The sequence below is a fragment of the Anopheles aquasalis genome, chromosome 3 (genome assembly GCF_943734665.1).
Source record: "Anopheles aquasalis chromosome 3, idAnoAquaMG_Q_19, whole genome shotgun sequence".
NCBI classification, from domain to species: Eukaryota; Metazoa; Arthropoda; class Insecta; order Diptera; family Culicidae; genus Anopheles; species Anopheles aquasalis.
This window is the reverse complement of record NC_064878.1, coordinates 40,476,564-40,489,063: the sequence shown is the minus strand read 5'-3', so window position 1 is coordinate 40,489,063 and position 12,500 is coordinate 40,476,564. Positions and strand designations below refer to the sequence as shown.

Sequence of the window (12,500 nt, the reverse complement as noted above, 5' to 3'; positions counted from 1 at the left end):
GCCCGAGCAGCAACAAGGGGATCGCTTGCTGGCTGGTTGGCCAGGATAGTTGGCCTGGTGTTGGTGTCATCTGGGCGATGAGCTCTTACCTCTGCTGTTGCTCCCGTACTTTTATCCCGAAAATTCATGCCAAAAACCCCACCTCCCACAACCGTTATCCTCCATCTAGTGGGCTTCAAATTCGGTGCGAGTGTGAGACAGGTGCGGTTTCATACTAACGAAGCCAATTTTAATTACTTCTACACCGAACCACCACCACCACCAGCCGCAGCAGCAGGTTGGGGGGGTGCTAGGGTGACAACTCCCGGCCTCGGTCTGGTCGAGACATTCTCAAGGACCTGTCGGTGAATAATGAGAGAAGCCAGGGCATGTAACATGGCCAACACAGGCACACAGACGCACCGAAACCCAGGGGGGATGGTTTTAGTGATGGTGCGAACCCAACCCCCCCCCCCCCCCCCCTTTGCAAAAAAGGTGAAAATGATGGTTCCCGGACGAGCTCGGGAAAGTATCCTGGGTCGCTCGGTGTTCCCGGACTCATTTCACCATCTCAACACCCCCCAGCCTGGTGGGTGTGGATTATTTGAACCCATTAACGCCGCTTCCAAATACCAAATACGCGCGGCGCGAAGCTGAACAAATGTCGGTTTCGCGTTCGTGTGGACGCGGGGGCGCCCCCTCCCCGGGAGGGGGTGAAGTGGGAGCCGGAGATCGATCGCTCGCCGGTACGATCCGCCAACACAAAATGTCGTTAGCGTGGTTTAGTTAATTGATAGTGAAATTGGTTTATAATGAGTTGCCTTTCGAAGGGTGTGCCCGGTGTGCCCTGTGTGCCTGTGTTTATGGCTATGTGTGTATATTTCTGCATAATACCGGATTTAGCGAGACCTTTTATGCTCGTCACTATCGACCGCCGGTCGTGGGTTAATGAGAGCAAGCCTTTGATTATTTTAGGTTTCGATGGCATGTTCGTTCGAACGTTCGTTGGTTCGTTCGTTGGTTCGCTGGGTGCTTTCGCGCTCAGCTCGAGGCTCAGAGAAACCGCTTATCAATCGGAAGGATTTATCGTCATGGCAACGGGCACGTTCGGTGGAACATTTGTTTGCCACCATTTTATTGGAAACATTTAAAGAGAAGAGTTCCGGTGGTTTATTCTCAACCGGAAGCACGGAAATACGCATGCCAAAGCGTTCGCGGAAAGTGACGCAAAAGGTGCGACCAGAATGCGGCACGATGTAAAGGTTCCTGTACCTTGGCTCCTTGTCCTCATGAGTAAATTTACTAGAAAAGTGTTTGTTGATATTCCAACTATCTTTCTTGACATTTGCTTTCAGTTTTCTTTCTTACCAGAGCAGTATTTGTTACTTGAAGACTCAATCTACTATCCGAGCAAAAATCTACTTGGAAGGTATCCAATGGGCATGGAATTTCAATAAATCGTGTTTCCTTTTCCGATTTCTTTGTAATGTCTAATAAGTTGGGCTGAATCAAACATTGAGACGAGAGTCCTTAAGGTCACTCAACAATTTTGGTTGATTTGGAATAAGGTTTTTTGTTTTGTAAGGCAAACATGGCTAGAAAGCAAAGTCTTATCAACGCGAAAAAGCCAGCACCGTCATATGCGGCGAACGAGGATTCACCATCCATTGCTCGATCGCAGCTTTCAAAATTGACCGATTATTTTCAATGTAAAGTGTGACAATTTCAGTTCGCTCTTTTAACGTGAAGTGATGCATTACTAAAATGACATAGACTGATGTTTCAGAAACTGTCCTATTTGCCCAAATCGGCTGAAAAATGACAGAGTTATTCAACTTTAAAATATGATGGCGCACCTTATACATAAATGAATCATTAGGACAATTAATATTCATTCAAAGATACGGTAAATTTCAAAGCAAAATTCCGCAGGTTTGCTTTGGATATTCTGTAACTCGAAGCAGAAATGAAAAACTTGATTATTACTTTACGAGAAGGGCAACGGATTGAGCTCCTTGTTTTTCTCTATAATCGACTAATAGCTTGTGAAGATATCTCTCTATGAATGCTTATCTAAAACTATTTGAGATTGTAGCACTTTGTAGGAATTTCAATCAACAATTCATTTGATTCCAAACAACGATTGATTTAAACCTACAGCAACTAGAACCCCAGAACGAGCGCCTCTTCGTACGACATTGCCAAATAGATTGATCAGAAATCCTCGATTCCAGAGCAGGCACCGAAATGCCTCGTGAAAACACTCGAGTTCGCCATAGATAAGAAGAATAGCCAGCAATCCAATATAGCGATAGGCGGAATTTGACTTAAACAGCCTCCAGTGGCACTGCTCGACAAAACATCGTTGTGCTACGGATACAGCTCTACGTCAGGTGTCAGTAGTCTCGCTATCAAGTCATCTTCCATTTATCACCTAGGCCTCGCCAACGAAGGTAAATTCTTTTGACAAATTTGTCATAATCCTGCCACCCTGCACCTCAACCACTCCTGTGCAACTCAGGAACTCAATTAGACGGACGCTTGCGGCCCCTTTCCACCCCGACAGGGGCCACCTAATTCGACCTAATTCCCGATTCTCGAACAGAAAGTTCCTGTTTGGCCAGCTGATTTCCTTGGCAGCTTCTTTTTGACGCTGATGGTGATCCGAGAGGCAGCGAACGAGAGAGGGAGAGAGAGAGAGAGAGAGATTCCACTAAATACGCCAAACGGCCGGCCGCTACCGGGACTAATCAGACGGAACGGCCGTCAACGCCATGCCAACGCCGGGGAGAGCTCGACGATAGAGCAAAAATATGTTAATGTCAGTCCTTAATGAATTGGGTATTTTTCTTCATCTTTCTGCCATCTTCTCGACCTGCCTTGGGGTAGGAGGGGATGGGGCTTGAGATCCTTCTAATTTCCACCTCGATCGGTACCAGACTGTTGCGTTGCGTGAAGAAGCTCGTTCACATCGCATTCAAGAGAGGGGGGGGGTGAATCCATCCATCCATCAGCCCAACGCGATACGAACCAGACGCACCATAGAGCCATAGGCAGCCAGGAAGCTGGCGGTCCAGGCAGTGGCAGTAGAATTGGTGCGGCGCTCTGACAGTGATAAGATAAGAAGGGAGGCCACGTCCGGCCAGTCGTCCGGGGGTGTGCAATGGAAAGCAAATTGAAATAAATTTTTCACCAAACACTCTTATCTCATTGCCGCTACCAGTTCGGTTCGTAGTCGGGATGGCGTAGCTTCCTCCTTATCCCGGAATTCCATTCCTGACGCTCAGAAATCCATGGAGCAGGGAATGGAAGAAAGCGAAATGCGACCGAAACGGACTTTAAGTTCATCCGTCGCTCAAACTTATTTTTCAAACACTTTTCTCACTTGACATCGGTCGGCAAACGGACTGGGACCGTCCAGATAGAAAAGTCTAGTGCGCTGCACCGGGGGAACGTGGAATGTCCACAGTTTCATTTAATTATGTTCCCCCCCACCCTCTTCTCCCTTTAGATTTCGCTAATCCCTTTGCGCCAGTAATCCTTTCAGGTCTTCATGACCTATCCAATGATGACGTTTGTCAGTGACGGCCCGGACAGCAAGAGCGCATTAACACCGTATTAACCAACCGGTGGTGTGAATCTCAGACCAGACCAGGCCTCAGTTCACGTACAATTTGTCATAAATTGCAATTACAGCCATTATCCTTGGCACCAGCCAGCCATTGAATGTGACACTCATGCACACACAAAGACCGTGGCCTGCAAAGTTTATGAAAGGCAGCGTCTGTCCGGGCGCGGGGCCTCTTTCATGCTTGCAGAAACACTTCAGACACCCGCTGAAGGACACTCTCTGGAGGGTGTCCTCGAGTTCACACCAGCTGGTTTATAGAATCGCCCCGTACCTGCTACTGTGACCCCGTTGTGTCAATGCTTATCAAGCGCTTCATTAAGGTGCCCGCCGCGCGCGCGCGAGAGAGAGAGAGAGTGAAAGAGAGTGAATGAGAAAAGTGCTGGTATTTGTTACACGGCGACGAGATGAAAATTCCTAAAGTACACCGGGCAACAGAACGGTTGCGTAAAAACCGAAAACAGAGAAAGCGTTGAGCAGGTTGATGAGCATTGAGCGTGGTACGTAGTCTGTAAATTACGCCAGCGTTTATCAGTGACAATCATAAGGCCAGCCAACCATCGAGCCAGCTTGAAGTGTCAAGAGCGCGCGTGTATGTGCCCTCTTCAGCACAGCAAAGCTCATAAATTACATTCCACGCGGTTGAAGCAAAGAAATAGAAATTGCGGGACTGTGTGATAAACGATGCCGGAGCAGCAGTAGCAGCAACAATACACACTGGGTATCACTTCATCTGCTCAAGACCACGACGCTCAGGTACCTTCCGAAAAAAGCTCCAAGCAGATAAGAAACGCGGGAATCGAAACCAACAGCAGCTTTCTCATTCTCGAGCCTCATGCCTAGTCAGCATCAAAACACGTTAATGTGCAGGCAATTGGAGGCCAGCGCCAGGGCAAGCTTGTTCACAGAATTTGTAGCTTGGGTGCTTGGGTGAAATGATCTGCATCACGCTGAAAGGCCACAACTTTCGTTCGCGCGCACAAGAGCTTTCACTCGCTCGGTTGCTGCGACCAGTTTGCGTTGTATTTCATTTTTCGTCTTTCCCGTTCGTTCGAGCAAAAAAACCCAGTTTTTTGGTGAAGCGGCAACAGCACCGTCGAAGGACACACAGCACACACCTTGCTGCTAAGCCTATTTGTTTTTCCAGGGCGCTCGGGTCGGTCGCGCAATTTTGCGAAGCGTTCGCGAGAAGCTTACCCGCAACACCTTTCGCCAAGGTGCTCACGGTGCTACCGCGCGATGGCATGCTGATTGGCAAGCTTTCTCCAGCATTTCTCCAGTCCACAGCAAAGCAGAGCGTCCGAGCGAAAAGCGAAAGGACCAAAACAAAGCAAGCAAAAAAAAACGTTAATTTCCCTCAAGAATTTCGAAATTGGGATTTGCATGCTGACCTGATGGGAAGGGCCACGTTCCGGTCGCGCTTGCAAAAATAGCTTTTCCCACCGGAAGCACCATTTTTGGTCGGCGAGGGTCGGTCGCGACTTTAGAGTGACCTTTAGAGCGAAGGTATTCGTCGAGCGCTTACGGGACGGGCTTGTGTCAATCTTCCTGATCCTTCACAAACACGTTGACGGCTCGGTTGAAATCAAACCACTCCAAACCATCACCTTTTCGCTACGGCCCATCGGTACAGGCCGTGCAAAATGTGGATCCCGTAATTACACGTTTCATTGAGCTGACCGGAAACGGGATCACTCGGCAATTCAGATCGCATCGCTATCGCCTGCGTCCCATTCGAGGACAAGAGAACACGGACGTGGCTCACAAAAAAAAACATACAACACACTCAAACAGAAGGGAGAACGCTGGAGAGCTTCGAATTCTCTCTTTGGTTAATTTAGATTGATTCGCATTCGAACGTGGTTCCGGCTGGCGACTGACTGGCCGCTTATGGATTCAACTCGCGATTCGGCAAACCAGAGAAGCGCGGCCTCCTCCTTCGCTACCGGTTACATACTAATTCGCCACCCAACCACAACAACAACAACAACAGCTGTCAGATTGTATCAAACAGGACATCCGACCTTTATCCCTTTCCCTCTGTTCCGACTCCGAAGATGGCATCGGTGGGCACCGGAACTACCGAGCCTGAAGTGTAGCTGAAGTGGTCCTTGAGGCCACGGTGCACGACGGGCTACTCTATTACGCTGGATAAATATTTAATATGTTTCCGGCCGAAAGGTGTTTTATTTGGGAATCGCGCCATTGATGGATCGACAGGAGCGCCCTAGACGGGAGGCGCGGTACCACCGTTTGCCGTTTCCGAAATTGCTAATGAAGCCAGTGGGCGTTGGGTGATTTCGGGCACTTCGAACTTGTCGCTCACACCAACGCAGGAGCCCCGCGAAGCTTGGCCATTGCAGCTTGGCCGTTCGGTACAGTTACGCCCCGCAAAGTAATGAAGCGAACGGAGATAAATAATTCATAAAGTGTACCGAATCGGTTCAGCGGTTGTGTGGTTTTGCTGCCGTTGCTGTTGATGAGGAACTCAGCGAGCCAAAGCGTCTTACGGAGCGTCTTGCGTTGGGAGCTTACGTCCAATGACTGCTCCGCACCGGAAAACTCTAGGCTCCAGGTAGTTGTGCGCATGGAAAATCATTTACCACAGCGAAAAAAGCCCTTCATTTTATCCTATCCCGAACTCGTGCTGAAGTAATTGTTCTTCAATTTTTCCTTCTGTGAACCTTCTAGTGAAGAGACCTTGAACTTGCCAGCAGCTTATCCGGGACTTACTGGAAACCGGGAAAAAACTGTTTTTAAACAACAGCGCTACCTGCGTCACCGGCCCTTAATCACGTCCCTTAATACCGGTCGACCGTACTCCGGTGACAAGTTCAATTAAAAACTGTCTCTCTTTCTATCTCTCTCTCCCTCCCTGTCTCTTTCTTTGTTTTCAAAACCCGGCTCATGGAACATTCATCAGACATTCCAAGTAGATTCGCAATCCGCACACTCTGGAAGTCAATCGACGACCGCCGGGCGACGATCTCAAGTTGCAAGCTTTGCTTTCACTTTCGTCCTCGATCCTGTCTTGGGCAACGTGCGCGCGTGACAGACAAACGCCAACTTCGCATTCAATCAAAGTGTCTAATTTCTCGGAATTTCAAAGAACCAATCCACTGCCGACGATGCCAGTGTTGTACTCCGGTTGTCGATCCTTCAGGGGATGCATCGAGTGCGCCAGGACGTTTCGTTCGAGTGCTAGGGACTGTTACAGGACAGGGCGGGAGATGAAATCGAAAGTCAAAGCATGAAATTTATCGACATCCAAGCCCCGAGTCAACGTTGCTCGTCCGCTCGTCACGTTCCAGGGTGACCTCTGAGCAGTTGTTGATCAAGACTCCCGGGGAACGGTTGTCTCGGTAGCATTTTTCAGCACCGCACCACTCCAAAGGGGGGAGGGGACTGGATTGAACGTGAGGAATTTAAACGCAGATCAGCTCGTACAGACGGGCTTTCGAGCTGATTGGTTTTGCACAAAGCTCCGACGAGTGGCCACACGAGAGCAGCGGAGTTAATTTGTGAACAAAAATCCATGCAGGCAGTCTTCTGTTGTGGTACAGGTTTTTGGGGTGACATTCTTTCAGAGTGGTACACGGGACGGGCAATGGGGGAAAATTACAGCAAACGATTCCGAGAAACGCTGTGCCCTCGCCTTGAACTCGAATAATTCTAGATCGACGACATCCAGTGCGCTTTATAGGATTTTTTGTCTTCCAGTTACAATGCTAGTCACTGAGTAAATCGTCAGCATAGTCGGTTCTGTTTCTGTTTCGTGGAAACTAACTCTTGATTGACAGCAACTTATCGCAGCTTGTTCAAACGTGATAAGCCGGGGAATCGGTCGATGACAGTCAATAGCAGAATGTACCTCTTTCCCACTGGAAGCAGAAATGAAATCCGCTTTTCATTGGAAATCATCCAAATGCTGCTGCAAGGAGTTATAAAGAATTTTTGTGTGCAAGCTAAACATATAAATGAAATGATAATGATGATCAATGATTGAAAGATGATAACAAAACGATTTTAATTTAACTAATGAGCTGAGGAGCAGAACTATTGAATCTTCATTTAAAGCCTGTACTAGTTAGAATCGGGCCGGTTATGTTTAATCACTGCTTCGTCCCTAGTAGTCACTTTGGTATTTTGCTGATGTCATTTTACTTGTAATAGTTTGTTCTATCAGTGATAAAAATTAAAGGCATGCAGCTCGCAACTTTGAAAAGCATTTCCCAAAACCAACGATTTCAAAGTCGGTGCCCATCGTTCCATAAAAACTACTGGACCAGTCGATTTGAAATTTTTAACACATAATCTGTACACTTTTGCCAGGTAACCCCGTCGAGATATCATGAATATTGTTGATACTTTTTTTTTGACAATTATGTAAAGCTCGGTTTTTGGCAGAATCACAAAAAGCATCACTTTTTCAACTTCAAATATCTGCCCGTTCGTCCTACAATGTGCCTCGTAAAAAGTGCCTTTTTGACAACACGCCTACCAATATTTGATGCCACGGATAAATTTTGCAATGAGTGTTGCTCAAAACAATACTAAAAATTCTTCAAAAGTTGTAGATTAATATGCCATTTACTTGAAAAAATAAAGTTGAATGGTCACGTCACAAAAAATCGTCAAAAACGGCTCAAAAATACCGAAGCCCACGGTTAAAGGGATGGCATTAATTTGCCGAATTCATAAACATTGATTTTATAAAAAAAAATAAAATCAAAGGAAAACTCAAACACCGTTTGTGAAATGTAAAAAACCAGTTAAAATTGAAATAATCAAGGCAACAAAAGTGGAAATGAGGGACCTATAGTACTGTGCAAAAGAAGTCAAACTAAAAGTTCAAAAAACCATATAAAAAGCCGTTAAATAATTTACATCGATTCAATTTCTCTTAAAGGCAATATAAAAGCCTGCCAAATTACTCCTTTCATTTCCTTTTATCTCATGTCTTTACTGAGATATAACAGACTTTATACGTGATGCGGGATATATGATATTTGAAACGCTGAGAGTCCGATATGTTAAGACAAACAAATCAACTGCAAACATTGAAATTGATATTTGCAAGTCGCCAATTCAAATAACTCTATGATAACATTTACCGCCTCCATTGAAACATCTCGTACAGTCGTTAAGATCTCACGCTGATTAAGATCTCGCTTTGTAACCATGTGAATGCACACTAATCCAGATAATACATTAATCACCTACTTCCTTTCTCTATTGCTTCCAGGAACCGACTGTACAAACTGAATCTAAAAAACATCAGCATGACGTCTTGCGAGGTAAGTTATTTGGCTCGATATCAATTTAAACCACAAGCTGCTTTGATCTTGATCGAAACAAAAACCACAAACAACGCTCGGGGGTTTTTCCTTCGGACATGTTCTGTGCTGTCCACACACGTGTACAGCAAATCCAGCTTCGTTCGCTTGTTTTAATGTACTTACCCAATTGTCAAACGGTTCCCCCCAAAAAGCAATCTGCAATAAATAGATCGAAATTCCCTCGTGATCACCGTACATCGGACCCCGGGTGCACGCCGATGCCAAACCGATGCATCTGGAACACCAACAAAAAAGAAGTTGTTTCCGGATCCGGAACCAAACGGGGAAAATTCGCTCGCCAGGAGCTTTTTATCCGCTGTCCGACCCGGTTCTGCCCCGCATGGGGACCACATCAAAAGGGACAGTTTCCCATTCACCGGAGGTGCTCTTTTGATGCAGCACAAAAAGAAGAAGAAGAAGAACTGGGAAGTCAAAGACTACGAGGGAGGGAGGAGAGGAAAACAGATCGGACTCCACCCCAAACCCAGACCTGTCCAGCGTCCTCAGCACCACTGGTTACGAGTTGTTTATGTATCTTTATGTGTTTGGAAATGAAACAAAAACAGCCAACGACGACGACGACGACCGCCACTCGCCATACCCGGGTGTGCCAGAGGACAGCGAGCTGAACACAAAAGCACCCAGGGAATGCTTGCATCCAGGACCGCTTCTACCTTTCCCCGGGGGATCGCTTTGAATCAATTGATCTCCGTTCGGAACGGCTCTATCGGGCGGCGGGGATAAAATAGCCGAAATGCATTCATGAAAGCCCCTCGTTCGGCACGGGACCGTGGATGCGAGAGTCATTTCCGAAGCGTTTTGAGGGATGGAAATTGTTTTGACCTCCCACCCATCGCAACCCCCTCCGATCGGCATCGAAAGTCGTGTCGGTTGTGGCTGATCGTACCGCGAGGCAGCGAATATGGAAAACCCCCGGAAAAGCCACTGGCTTCCAGTTATGTGTCGGCGCCCGGTGTTTGGGAAGGGTTCGGAAAATTCGTTCCACTCCGTTTTTCCACTTTGCATGCACCTTTTTTTTATTTCGCTTGCACCACGGACCTAAAGCTGCACCTGAAGAAACACCAGCGAACACCGGTGCAGCTGACGGTATCTCCGAATCGGCCACGGCGGTTCCTGGCCATCCCCTTTTTGCGGTGGAACCTAGTGGCGAGTGGGAGCTGGAGCTGGAGAATTTGAATTTTCAGCTTTTTGGCCAGTGGAACGTTGCAGGGGATGGTGATAGAAAGATGTTCAGTTTTCCCAGGATCCAGAACGGTTCCAGCTAACGGTGTTGTGGTTTCGATCAAAACGGGGCTTCTACTGGGAGCCTCCAGGTGGGAACCTCACTCTCAAAAACAGCTAAGCTCTTAACTCCGCCCTCTGGTCACCGGTGCAAGGTCTTAGTGGATCTATTGACACACGAATTCAATTGTCACCTCCGTTGTTCCTCCGGTTCTGGTCGTTGGTCAGGTGTTTTGAAACAATCCTTCTCATTATGAACAAGTAGCAACGGACACGGAGTGTGGATTCCACAATGGAAAACCGAGGGGACACGCAAAAAAGAAACACCAAGCGAAACACAAATTACAGAACAAACGCCAAGCCAAGTGAGTGTTTTATTTATGTGCAGCTTTTTTTCTACCACTATCATCATCATCATCATCATCCTCACCATCGTCCTCAGGAGATGAGGAGAAACAAAAAAAAACGTAGAAAAAATACAGTAGCAGCGCCCACTCTACCAGCCCTGCACGTACAGCACGTTCAGCGAAAAGCGAAAAAAAAACGCCTCAACGGGACATTCATTTTATCTTTCCCCTTTTTTTTTTTACTTTAGTAGAGAACTTCCTTCACCTGGACACCACACATACAGAGGCCTGGCCTCTGCCAACCCTCTAGCCGGCGGGACTCGTAAGCCCGTCCGCAACCCGATGAGGACGATGCGGTGTTCCCCGGGGGAAGGGGGCCCGAGTGCTAAGCTCTTTCGCCGACCGCAAAGCTTTTATTTTCCCTCAAACTGTTCCCTCTTCCTTCTTTCCTTTCTTCGTTCCTGCTCACCGGTGTCTGTGTGGGAAATTCGCGGATTTACACCCATTCTCACGTGTGGTTTCGTGTTTTTGTTTTTTTCTGCACGAATCGCTCTCCAGCGATCTCGAGACCGCGGTGCACCAGTGGTATGCCATGGCAGGAAAACTAAATTAATTACTAGGGAAAGTTAAAATGCAGCTGGTGCACTTTTTCCTCCCACCCCGGGTCCATCCTGTCTGCCAGCCCCTGGGGAGGGGAAGGGGGAATGGGTGGAAAACAAACGGCAACACAAAGATTTCGAGGGTTGTTTTCGGTCCCTACGCCAGGTTACACTCGAACTCCTCGGTGCTCACTAACGAATACAACTTCCGGGGCCAGTGAGGTGGTCAGGGCTCGATTACACCGTCCCGGTACCGGAGATTCAGGGTTGGGTGCACCATTCCGGGGAAACACTTGTAGCTGCGTGGCGTAAGTAATGATTCTATTCGGTGTTCCATCCATCTAGCGGCTCGTCACCGTCCCCATTTTGTCCTGCCGAGTAGGTGCTCGAGATGCTTGAGCCTCAGCAGAGGAGAGCATTCTGATCATTCATACAAAGGCCAGGGTACGAAATAGTTTCGTTTTCTTTTGTTTTTCTTTTTTTTTGAGCCGTTTCTTACCCTCAAGGCACCTGACGGGAACTTGCCGTCCAGCACCAATCAAGCCCCGTACCCGAAGCACCTCGGGCTGACCTCAGACCTTATTAGATTAACGGGAAAGGTCCCGAGCAGCCCGAGATGATGCAGTTTCCAAAGCGAATGCCCTCCGGGGATTCGATTCCTTCCGAATCCGATCCGTTTGCGGATCGTCCAGCAAACCAACGCAACCAGCTCACATCTTACACATGCCAGGCACGGAGCCCGGATCAGCCTCGAAGCCCTCGAAGGAGCGTCCCGTTTCCATTTCACTGGAAAACCCAAATTGCTTGGAACGAAAAGTGGGAACTGGGGCTGGGAAACGGGAGGAAACGGACATGTGCACGTCCTCGACGATACCAAAACGGGGCCGTTTTGGCCTCTGGCGACCCAATACCCAGCCAGCCAGCCAGCCAGCCAGCCAGCCAGCTAACCAACGTTTCTTACCTGCGGCACTTACCACGAACGGCATCATGGTCTCTACTTCTGCCGATGATGATGATGATGATGGCTTTCTTTTAAAAATAAAACTCCGAGCACCCATGCGAGTATGTGTGTTTGAAACGGATGGAATGGAATCGCAATAAAATGTTACTAACGGGGCTGGCCCCTGTACTCCACGTTCCCGACATCCACCACGCGGAGCACGAAATCCGCGTTCCCGACGAGTTCGCTTTTTGGGGTACTTCACCAAAGACGCTACGCTTCAAGTCGCCCCTAATGGCCACCGGGCATATCATCATCGGTGGTGATGCTCGTGATGGTGGCACCAAACGTCACGTTCCTTCCCGTTCCTTCGGTCCGTTCCTTCCAATTGGAGTGCGTATAGGAAGTGGCACGACGGGAGGCACC

At 48.0% G+C, this 12,500-nt stretch overlaps 1 protein-coding gene across 1 annotated transcript in view; it reads left to right on the top strand.

The window, feature by feature from the left end:
* LOC126577590 (semaphorin-2A-like) overlaps positions 1-12,500 on the top strand; it is a 76,273-nt gene that overhangs the window by 43,141 nt on the left and 20,632 nt on the right. Inside the window, exon 3 of the mRNA XM_050239329.1 lies at positions 8,853-8,904. Within this exon, the coding sequence (XP_050095286.1) occupies positions 8,853-8,904 (52 nt within the window). The remainder of the gene's footprint in view (positions 1-8,852; positions 8,905-12,500) is intronic.